We start from the raw sequence: 11,996 nt of genomic DNA, 5'->3' as shown, positions 1-11,996 counted from the left end.
GCAAGATACGAAGATAAACGTTGTTAGAAAGAGATATAAAACGTTATCAGGAATGCGCTTCCAGTGTGGTAACATTATGTTTTTTGCAATAGATGCCGTCTGCCGTCTTGTAAATTTTGATTTGCTTCCCGCCGGCTCTTGACGGTTTGCATTTGGCACGTGCAGTTTTCTTTATATTTTCGTAAAATACAACTTCGCACATAAAACAAAGTTCAACACTGATGCTGGCAGTTGGGATTTACTATTTCAGTAAGTGTTTTCATATTATTTTAGCGACATTTGTAAGATTTAACATTTGCACGTGTTGTATATCGTAGACAGCAAAACAACCATTTGCATTCTTCATGACGGTATAGCTACGATATGGTTTTTTGGATATTTAATCTGTTTATTTACTTTATCTTGTGTCTTCATTGAACGTAAAGTAAGCCGGTCTCTTCGAAATATTTGGCGGATATGTAGATCGAAGCGGCAGCGTCATTTGTTTTTGTTTACCTGCAGATTGTTAGCAGTGTACAATGTCGCCTTCCCCGATCCGCTGTCGCGGGCCGTGGAAGATACACAAGCGTTCCTCGGAGCCGGACAGGTGGTTGGATGAGATGGGATTTTTCCGTAAACATACAGCTAGGGACTCTAGCTGCCTATTCCGGGCGGTCTCTGAGAACATTTATAACACCCAGCGATACTTTCATAAAGTCCGGCTGGATTGCGTTCAGTTCATGGCTTCCAAACGGCATCTCTTCGAAGGGGTAGGGTATGCCATTTAATTATCAGATAATGTTCAGATTCTGGCAGACTCTTAACATAATGTGCTTTTGTTTTGTAGTCATTGACTTGTCCGTTTGAAAATTATCTCAAAGAGATGTCAAACCCATCAGAGTGGGGCGGCTTAATTGAAATATCGGCCATGAGCCATCTCTATAGGTAAGACATTTTCTATGAAATTTTGTCTACCCACATCTTGATTTATATTTTTAATTTTATACTGTGCCTATTACAAGTATGATAGTAATTTTGTCAAATGGGAGTAATGATCATCATTATTGTGATGAAACTGCTGCCTACTTATTGACAATCTCAGCTTTCTAACTTTTTAATTGTAACATACCTTCATTCGTTGGGAAATTTTTAATTTGCACTTGACACCAACAATGTCCAAGTTGATCACTTAATCGGAAAGAAAAATAAAACACCACAGCTTGTGTTAGGCATAGGATTTAAAAGATGTAACTTTAAAAAACATTGCAGACGTGACTTTGTAATATTTGAAGCTAACAAGGGCCCTCAGACAAAGATATGCAATGGTTATGGAGACCCCATATACTTGTTTTACTCACCCGACACTAAACATTTTGATGTGGTCTACACAAAAGATTTCATAAACACCTCATCCTACTGCCAGTGTAAGTTTGTATTCTGTTAAAATTTTCTGGAAAATTCTCAGCCAATGGTACTTACTTGAATATTGGCTTTTTGTTTTTCACTTATACTGGCTGATCTGATTCATGAATGTAAGCGGTTTGCTGGCATTTCTTATTAAAAGTTAGATCTTGCGACTGCACCAATTACTATGGTGCTATTTGTCTGTGCACATTAGAGACATATTCCCTGAATAAAATATGGCTGATAATATGCTCTTCCAGACTAATAATTCATCTCTGTGTCCAATTACATCTTGATCTGCTTTCAGTAGATTTTGCATGAAACAGTCACAAGTATCCACATTCATCATCACAAACATTTGCATTTTCTTATTGCATGGCATTTAAATATAATTTTAGTAGGAAACTGGAGCACTTTATTCCTGCAATTCAAATGTTATTTTGGATTTCATTAGTACATTTCCAAAATTCTCAGTACCTAGTATCAAACAACTAGAATCTCTTGAATGATTCAGTGTTGAATTGCTGATTAACCCTTACCTTATCACTCATATTATGTCTACAACAAAGTAACAAACATAAACACCTAGCTTGCAAATGGCTATGTGGAACAATAGTTATACAGGGAGGCTATTGTAATATTCTGTAATTATTTTCTTGATTAGAGGATTATATTATTTATAATCTTCATTTTGACTCTTCCATTTTAGTGGTTTGGAAGTCAATGGTAGCTCTAAATATGTTACTTTATTTACTTTGTGGGATATGATTTAACACCATCCAGTTCAACATACTGCAGCCTTTCATTGTCTCAGATCAGTCAGAAAAGGTGAAAGTGTGTACTTGATTGAGTGCTTTTATAATACAAATTGCTTTACTTTTACTTCATTTCTGAGTATACGAACATAAAACTGAACATTGTGCTTATAGCTCTAGTATACGAAATACTGTACGACGGTGTCTATCAGCTAAAAGACTTATCTTACGCCGTCGACAAAATGCTCCACGACAAAGTACCCTCGAACCATATCGAATACTTTATGTCCGAGAACGTAGAACGTCGCAAAAAGCAGAAAGAAAGAGCTAAAATATTCATAGAAGCTGCTGACGATGATAAGGACAGGAGCAGCAACGCGTTAGCGCTCAAATGTAAGCACCACACTGAAGATCTAGAAAGGGCTAGCCTGTTGAAGGAGTCTCTGAGCATCTTCGTGTTCAACCGCAGCCTGATACAGCTCGAGAACGTATGCATGAATTGCTTGAACGTAAACAGCGCGAAAGACTTGCTTGATAATGGAATCACTCCGTTTCCATATAAAGTGGCAAAAGCCTTAGACCCTGATATCTACAGGAACATAGAGTTTGACGTGTGGAGCGAGCTCAGACGAGGTACTGAAGTTTTCCCCATGAACTGAATAGGAGCAGAAACTCTAGACAAACTAAATCTTTAGGCTAATTGTATTTTACCGGCCTTGTTCCGGGCTACCTGCAGTTTTCGGTCGATTGGACGCTTGGCTAATTCGTTTTCCTGATTGTTGACTGGTTATAAGTATTCACAACAGCTTTCTCTCGTGAATTTTTTGTGTTTTTGTTAGCAATTTTCGCAAGAACGGAAATGACGAAGTAATTTCGTATGTAACGAGGCCAGTAGACCCGAGGATTTGTTTTGTTTGGACGTTTCAGTTGCCTATTCCAGTTCATTTTGAAGGAATTATTTTTACATATAATTTGCCTATTTCGGTACTTATGAAATGGTATTACAGAAATGCGTTATGGCGCGAGATATTCCGATGGAACGACCCTCCAAGTGGGCGTCAAATGTTTGTGCAAACTGCAGCCGGAGCAGACTGTTCCGTATCACTGCCATATCCAAGAAATGCGACCTGACGGCGGTCCCTGCCTCGTGTTCATAGAGGAGCTCGGCGAGAAGCGAGTTGTCAATTTCGAACAGCTGGAGCCGCTTCCTCTCGAGGAAATAAGACCGTGGGCCCCTCCGTACAGATACTCGCGAGCTCATTCTCAGTTCCTTACTCTGAGCCAAATGTTACAGCAAATAGGTTCGATCTTGTTTTACAAAATTCTTAATTTTACGTCTTGTGATTGGAATGCTTCTTTTTATTTTTTATTACTTGCTTGCTCTACTTTTAATAACGCACATATATTTAGTTTTGAGCACAATTTGAAATAGTGTTACGCTTTTACAAATTGCCGTACCTACTCAATTAATGTTCCACGAGCAGGCAACATCACTCTGAAACAAGGTCTGAGCAAGGCCCGGAACAAGTCCAAGGTGGCCCCGGACGACAAGGCTCCCGAGAAAGTGAGCAAGCCGAGCAAAGTGTCGTGGAACGAGGAGACAGGGCTAGCTTTCCAAAACAACGTCGACTTTACATACCAGCACCTGGACTTCCTTAACTTTGAGCCGATGCCTGTTAGTTGTAGCTAGATAATAGAACAACGTTTGGGTGACTTGTAAGCATATCACTTGACTGCTATTAGTAAACAACTTTACCTTGTCGGAACATATTTTTTCGGGTAATCCTATAAGATGTTCCATAAATACATTTCCCGTAGGCGGTACAAGTGTTTTGTAACTTAAGCCTGCCTCTTGATATTTGCTCATTTTTATAAGCCAATTATGTATTACATTTTTGTTATTGTTACGCATTTCTTGTTTTTTTTCCTTGAAGCCCCATTAAACATCAAGAGGGCTATATCTGTTCACCAATTTTAATCCTTTATTGATCGGCTGATAGAAGGTACTCATCGGAGTGTTTCTTAATTTTGTTTATGAGTGAAACATTAAGGATATAATTTACGCACATTAAATTTGAAAAAAATATAACTTGTATGAAATAAAGTGACGTGCTTATAAATCGCACCCAAAGTACCATATCGTAGCTATTCTAGACTAGTGTTGTTTGGGATCATGATTGTGTTGTAGTCTAGTAAATAGTTTGTCGGTAGATGTTTATTACTTTTAGATTTGTTGTATTGTACGTAATGTGTTTAGCGAGTAGACACGGATAAGTTGCTGACAGGAAAACACAACAATTATTAATTCTATCGTTCATTTTGCCAAAACAAATCCCTTAAGGGTCATGGTATTCTTATATGGTGCGCGTTGAAATCAATCATTCATTTGATAACGACGCCTCGCTCGTATCTTACGTGTTTTGTGCGCTGACGACGAACATTTTTGTGGCAAATTCAAACGCGACAAGCGCCTGTCAGCAATTTATTAAAATAGTAAGTATTTGTAGACTTATTGAAGTTTGGTGTAATATATTAATTGTTGGTATGTGTTACTAGGTTGAAGTTGAAGCTCTCCCCCTAATGGTGGACTGCCGGCCGGGCGCGGGAGCTCCGCCCCTAGAACTCTCACATCCTCAACCAAATGGCGGCGCGCCAAATGAGAATCATCATAACCAGGTCAGTGCAATAGTACTTGCAATGTGTGATACCTTGATGACACTAAAGGGACATGCTACTGCACGTCCTTATCACTGCAAGCGAAGTGATTCATTTATTGGGATTGAACTATATACCTACTTTGCTTAGTAATAAAGTTTAAATTGTAAATGACCGAGTTTGTTTTTGTACCTTTAATGTATGTGTAATCCTAAGTATTCTACGGTTTTGTTTGTGTTATCAGGCGGGAGGTAGCGGGGACATGGTGGCGCATGGGATCGCATCCCCGGCGTCAGTGCGGTCCTCCACACCGGCCTCCACAAACACGCTGACCACCTATACCAGTAAGTCCTTGTAACCAGAATCCAGACACTTTGTGGTTTGAGTTTTTATTTTGAGGGGGAAATCACACAATGTCTTCTTACGCCTTGGGCGAGGCGGGGGGAGTGTCAGACTCTTACTTATGGTGGCCGGACGTCGTCGCGCGATCCCCGACGCCCGGAGAGTCTCTTGCGACGGTTGGGGGTGAGAAGATTCGTTCTCTCACGCGCGTCGTTTCCTCCTGAGCTATCATGGCTGCTAAGTACTAGCGTAGGACAATTTATTAAAGAAAAATATCTTCTATCCCTAATGAATGTAGAATTTCATCTTAATCCTCAGGTGTTTGTAATTGTCCATCACCCTTTCTAAGTCAATGGCGTTCTTGCAATATCGATAAAGACAATTATTAATGACAGCAATTAAAAAAGAATTACCACAACGATTTAATTGAATATTTGCTTTGTATTTCCACGTCGCACTTTCTATGTTGCAATATAAATGAGACGACATATTTTTCTAATTACCGTAATCAGAAGCTACTTAGTAATGGTAATGAGAAAGTAAATTAGTTAGTATGTATTTAATGGGAGTTGTGTACAAATCGTAAGGAGATAGGGAGAAGCCTGTAAGGTATGTGTATTTATTTCATTATTTACTATCTTTGTATATGCTAAAAGGAGGGTTTGTTGATGATTTGAATGAAACATTCATTATTTGTTTTAATATTTTTCATGCGATAGAAGGCAAACGAGTAGACGGATCACCTAATGGTTAAATCTATTTTTGACACAGATTATTCTTTAAAGAATCTGGGTTATATTCTTATCTCATTTTCTTCGTTAAATCTCAAATGTTCAGTATCATTATCCTTTTGCCGGCTAAGAATCTGTGTTAATAAAACAAAATATCGCGAATGAAATCACTTTCGTATTATAGGTAGCTGTACATGTACGGGTCTGCTCAGTGCAATCACTTGACATAATTCCTTTGTCAGTTAGTGTGGAGGGTCACGCCGAGTCACGTGTCACACCAATAGAGCTGGTTTACTGGGGTGCGCTCACAAAGGGTCCTCAATGCATGATGTAATCGTGATACTTGTAGCACTGGAACAGGAGAAATATAACGGGTTTAAGAAAAGGGCTTTATCCCTGAACTAATTACAATATGGGTCACGAATTACGCAATCAATGTTGTCGGAACTTGGAACCCCCTGTTTAGGAGCCGGGATTGTTTGTAAACATTGGTGACTGACTCGCGGCTTGCAATTACATAGTATTTGATAACATTACTTAGTTTATTCGTAAGAGGAAGATTAGTTCTTTTGAAAGTCAAAGGAAGTGTTGGATAGGGTTATCTAATTTCTTTTGAAACATGACATTATTTTGCTTGAAATAAATGGTGTCTTGCCGACTAATCTGAAAAGCCCGTTATTTTGTAGATCACGTCATTCTTATTTTTAGTAAATCGCAGGAAAGAGTTTGTTTGTTTCGACTTAACCATTGTGTACAAAGTATACTTAAAACAAAGTTTTGTCTGTAGACGTGATGAATCCTGGAGGAGGAGGCGTGGGAGGCAACGGGTACCCGGTGGCAGGCGTGGGCGCCATGCCGGGCGTGGGCGCGGGCGGGGCGTGCGCGCCCTACGTGTGCGGCGTGAAGAGCGTGGTGTGGTGCGGGGGCGCGGCCGGGGGCGGAGGCCTGCCGCACGCGCCCCCGCCGCCGCACGCGCACGTGCCGCCGCCGCCGCCGCCCGGCGTCAACGCGCACGTGTTCAAGAGCATGCAGCCCAACGGCTCCGACCTGCCCATGAACGACATCCCCACGCTGCGCTTCTACTACAACCTGGGCGTGGAGTGCGTGTGGGCCACGTACGGGCCGCCGCGCCACTACTCGCCGCGCGAGCTGGCGCACGAGCTGGCGCACGTGTCGCTGGCCGAGCGCCCGCACCACGCGCCCGACCACCACAAGCACAAGCCCGCGCCCAACAACGACAAGCCGCCGCTCAACAACCAGCCCAAGGGCAACGGCCAGCGACCTCTGCTCGGGCCCAGGTCGGTGTCTCGGTAAAACTATTATTTTCACCCTTACATTTCTTCTTGTCGTGAAGTGGCCAGGGAATAATAGCTGTATGATTTTCATTTTGTAACAGATTCAAGCGCGGAGGCGGCAACCAGGACGGCAATCAAAATTCCAACCACAACCAGAACAAGCACAACAACAATATGGGCAACAAGGGCCCTAACAACCGGTACGTTGAACATAACTTAATTTCAGACTGTGCACAAATTTTCAATGAAAACAAAAGTACTAATTGAGTCTTTCCTGGTTTCAGTCGTAACTCTCACGGCGAGCCGCGCGGTCCTCACGTTGGCTACAGCGGCGCTGGCGAGGGAGAGTGTGTGATGGAACAACCGATGATCACCCTGCCATACATCCCATACCCACCGCCTATGTACCCCATACAATACTACCCTGTTGAGACTGATCCCGGTAAGAAAGTACTCACAAAATACCTTTTCGTGACTCTGTACCACCGACAGCAAACTGTTTATTTTCATGGTGTATACCAGCATCTGCAATGTCCTGTTTATTCTGTTACATGTAGTATGAATTATAGGCAATCAGTATGTTCTTACATGGAACTCATTTGACTTTATATCATTTCTGATGATAAACGAAACTTCTATTGCAGCTATGATGGGCATGATGGGTGGAATGGGCTACGTGGGCTACGAGGAAGGTGTCTACGAGGGAGGCATGCAGGCGTACTACCCCCCCGCGCCACACTACCCGCCCCCGCACCCACACCCACACCCACACCACGTAGAGCACAAGTAAACCTACTACACGTACCGATCAACACACACATACACACACGTTTAACATAAAAAGCTTGAGTACATAAATCCCTCTATTCAAAAGTACATAAATAGTATGACCCTAACAATATAATGCTTGCAAACTTTACAAATTAATATCATCATATTATTCACCATCATTATGCATAAAACATTCACTGCTAAATGAAGGACTCCCCCTTGGGGGGCCTTCTGCTTACCAACCCTCGGAGGTTGGCCACAATTCTGTTATGTACTTGGATTAACAGCTTGTTTTAATTTTGTTGTCAAATTGTATATGCATACATCAATCTACATAATACACATTTTGCACTCTACTAAATCTTCAAATCTACATAATATGTTATTTGATTTATCACAGGCCGTCCCAGCGTCTCCATGCTCCATAACTCATCATCATTCAAGGATCACCACACACATTAGGTAAATACATCATCAGTTTCTTGATGCTGAGCACACTTAATACCCATTTTGTGTACTCAAGCTTTAATAAATGATTCATTTGAAAAATCAAAACTGTCGACTAAAGTTATTTCATCACTGTCATTTTAGAATAAAACATACACTAAAATTATTCAGACAAAAGTACAGTTACACTTTCAGTTTCAATAACAATCTCTATCAAAATTTACTCGAATAATGGACAAGTTTCAATTTAAACTGTTTACCGAATTGTGTGTCTTCACTGCTAAAAATACTATGTCAATCTCGTAGTCGGTTATGCGACTAATTTGAGTTGAATCGGTACATCAACATGATTAAATTTACAAGGCTATTAACAAACAAAACAATGGATGTGGTTGATATATTATGTGCTGTCCGTCAACGCCAGCGTCGAGGAAGTAATTCAGTTTACCACATTCCAAGTGTAGTTGGAACTCATACTTAACAGGAACTATGTAATTAATTACCCTATCATTCACATTACAAGATCATTACAAATACATCCGTCACACTAGATTGTGGTCAAACTAATTACGTAATTAAAATACTAATCAAATTGTATTCTAAAATAGAATTCAATTCCATTTTAGTTTAAAATTTGAGTACCTATTTATAACAAACGATATTATCACTGAATACATATTAACATACACATATTACATTTGTGAAGCTAATTTTTTATGTGTACTTGTAATATACACAATAATAAACTGGATATGCACTGAATTGATCATTAACTTAGACTTATGAAAGAACTTTAAAGTGATCTAAATATTTTGAACAAACATGTAGTTCCTAGCCATGTATTTACTGTTTATGTATCAGTGTGTGTCCAGATAAACATCTGAACTATCGGCTGCGTGATTGAATGATATAATATAAAGTTGCCAAATGTTTACCATCAATTAATATTTCATTTCACTCAGCCGATTACAACTTGTTCACTAGTGGCTTGATAGCAACATGAGCTACTAATGTGACTGAATTCAGTATACGACGACAATTGTCATCATAAGATCAGTATACGAATTAACGTGGAAAATATTCGATAAAACGTGTCAATGTTGCATTATTACATTGTGCCACGCTGTGTGGGATACATTTGCGACTCGCGTCAATTATATAGACAAATATTGGAAAAGTCAATTATACATCAAAGACTCGTTCAAAGTAACAGCCTAGCATTATGTTTCATACTTCTAACATTAGTTGCAGATACCTGGCACAGAATGGCACGTTCATTTGTTATTTATTACGATGTGGGAATAAACATTCGTCAATAACTGTTGTTGAAAAGTAGTAAAATTCCATTATATGTACTTGTACTTAACATAAGGGACGAAGGTCGCACAACGTTAGTTTCTGAACCCGTTCAAATTCCCGATTGTTAACTTCCATTACTGTGATCAATTTGACTGAAACCTTCTCCATTTTTGTATGCCAATTAAATGTAGTATACTATATAATTACTATATAGAAACCGTTTTTGAAATTGTTAATCCACAAGTGTTCATTGGTGCTGCAAAATTGATTAGAACAGGGTAAGCGTGATATTTTTGTATGTTACAGCATTATACATACATACAAATGTTACGTAGTTGTTAGGCGCTGTATATCATTCCTTGTAATGTAAGGTGAAACTGTAAATTTTAAGACAATTTATTGTAGTTTTTATGTCGCAAATTTAAGTTTCCTGAGTCTTAAGTATTTTTTTATCGCTTGTCACGACACATGTACTCTAGTTACACCTTAGCCGCAGGTTTGACTATTCAGCCTCGGCTAGTTTGTATGGGCTCTGTACCAAGTCGCAATATTAGTCGAGTCTTGTGTAGTGATAAGTTTCTTTTCGGCTTAATTTTAGTTTAGTTAGAGTAAGTCAAGACGGTTTCACACGCCTCTGTTTAGGTTCGCACTAAGAGTAGATTTACTTTTAAATATTCTCCGATCTCAAGCTCAATATAAACGCAGACCTTTTGAATCTCCAATCAAACATTCAGCACTTAATACTAAAATGTGAATTAAATAACGTGAACACATCAAGTATCCTACTTTGATCTCATTTAAAAATAACATTCGTAAGAAAACTGGTGCTTGGGTTTGTTAGTTGTTTACTTGTATTTAAGTACTTGTTCAAATTCTATTAACATTTAATGTAAGCGGGACCATCAGTAACCTTGTTTACAAGACAACTGCATTAGTATTATTATAGATATTTTCTCTAAATCGCCTAGTCTCTGCATTTAGTACGTTAGTCGGTGCACGCTGCATTTATGTCTCAGAGGCTGGAGAGATAGAGCCGAGGGAAATTGAGATCTCCTTTTTGGGAACATTCAGTAATATACACGTGTAGTACGCCATATTTAATTTAACAGTTCCTTTCGTTGCTATAATCTTGTTTACGCGTGCCGGTTTGAGACCGCTTGTTACGTCTGCAGACAATGACAAAATTGACTCGTGTTTTGGATTGTTTATTTAAGTATTTGGCTGTGATTCTCAAGTAATCTCAGTAACGATTGGTTTATGTTGTTGGCAGACATTTGTAATACGAGAACAGATCGCTTTATATCTATTACTATAATTACATAACAGGCAGATGAGTTTGTCTGTATATACAAATATTATTCCTTATATTTGATTGTTTATTTATTGATCACTAAGGATGTACCTTAATTCCGCCCATGGTTATTATACTTCACATTTACACTTCGAACATAATTATATATTAATATTTACTGTATATTACGCATAGATTTATATATTTGCGTATAGTAGCGAAATCTTGAATGTTTTACAGAGTTGTTAAAGAAAATATTAAAGAGAAAATACAAGTGTTCTTGCGACAGGTTACGTGTCATGTTCATGTTAATTATAATTTTCGGTTTTCAGTATTAGTTTAAATCACTAGGGGTTAGAATTTTATGTTAGTCGTTAATTAATGTTTACGTAACTATAGTCTAGTGTTACTTTATTTAAGTATACCGTCAGTTACTTGTAATCTCGTCAGTTAGGGCGTAAAATATATATGTTTTGTTCTCAGCGTAGTTGTATAAGTTTGTGTGCCAAGTTAAACTTTGATGTATGATAGAAACGAGCAGTGTCATCCATGAGTAGCATCTTGACGATCAACATCACTGCCGTAGAACAAAATTCTTGTTGTCATATCAGTGTTAAAGATACATTAGTAAATACAATAATTGTGTTGTGAATAATACTATTATAGGTACATGTATGTCTTACTATATGGTTGTACAGTGCTCAAAGTTAGGGTAATGTCCGCCTTTGAGATGTTATTTGTAATTCTTTTTCAAAATTCCATCAATAAATGTAAACTGATTTTTCATGTGTGTTTTATTTCAACTTGATTACCTTCGGTACTTAGGTGAATGATTAATTTAATCTTATACAGATAGAAATATGCTAAAATTCAATATTTGTTTTGTACTCTTGATTAAGTATTTCATGGTGAATAATTTTCCTATCAAATCTGGAATTGTGCCTTGTAAGGCAGCTCATGTTTACTTTATATACTGTATCAAGAGAAGTTCTAGTTTGAGTAAAGTGGATATTTGTAATAACGGATG

At 38.7% G+C, this 11,996-nt stretch overlaps 1 protein-coding gene across 1 annotated transcript; it reads left to right on the top strand.

The window, feature by feature from the left end:
- The first annotated feature begins 69 nt into the window (after positions 1-69).
- On the top strand, positions 70-11,753 carry LOC118276075 (putative bifunctional UDP-N-acetylglucosamine transferase and deubiquitinase ALG13). The gene is made up of 14 exons (XM_035594222.2): positions 70-249; positions 502-749; positions 827-924; positions 1,249-1,403; positions 2,313-2,771; positions 3,146-3,439; positions 3,623-3,813; positions 4,695-4,814; positions 5,038-5,137; positions 6,654-7,164; positions 7,263-7,361; positions 7,446-7,603; positions 7,806-7,947; positions 8,333-11,753. Exons 2-14 carry the CDS (start codon positions 519-521, stop codon positions 8,358-8,360), a joined length of 2,586 nt encoding a protein of 861 aa, XP_035450115.1. The 5' UTR covers positions 70-249; positions 502-518; the 3' UTR covers positions 8,361-11,753.
- Positions 11,754-11,996: the final 243 nt, after the last annotated feature.

The sequence above is a fragment of the Spodoptera frugiperda genome, chromosome 31 (genome assembly GCF_023101765.2).
Source record: "Spodoptera frugiperda isolate SF20-4 chromosome 31, AGI-APGP_CSIRO_Sfru_2.0, whole genome shotgun sequence".
NCBI classification, from domain to species: Eukaryota; Metazoa; Arthropoda; class Insecta; order Lepidoptera; family Noctuidae; genus Spodoptera; species Spodoptera frugiperda.
Note: the sequence above shows the minus strand (reverse complement) of the source record. Positions and strands in the feature narration are given on the sequence as shown.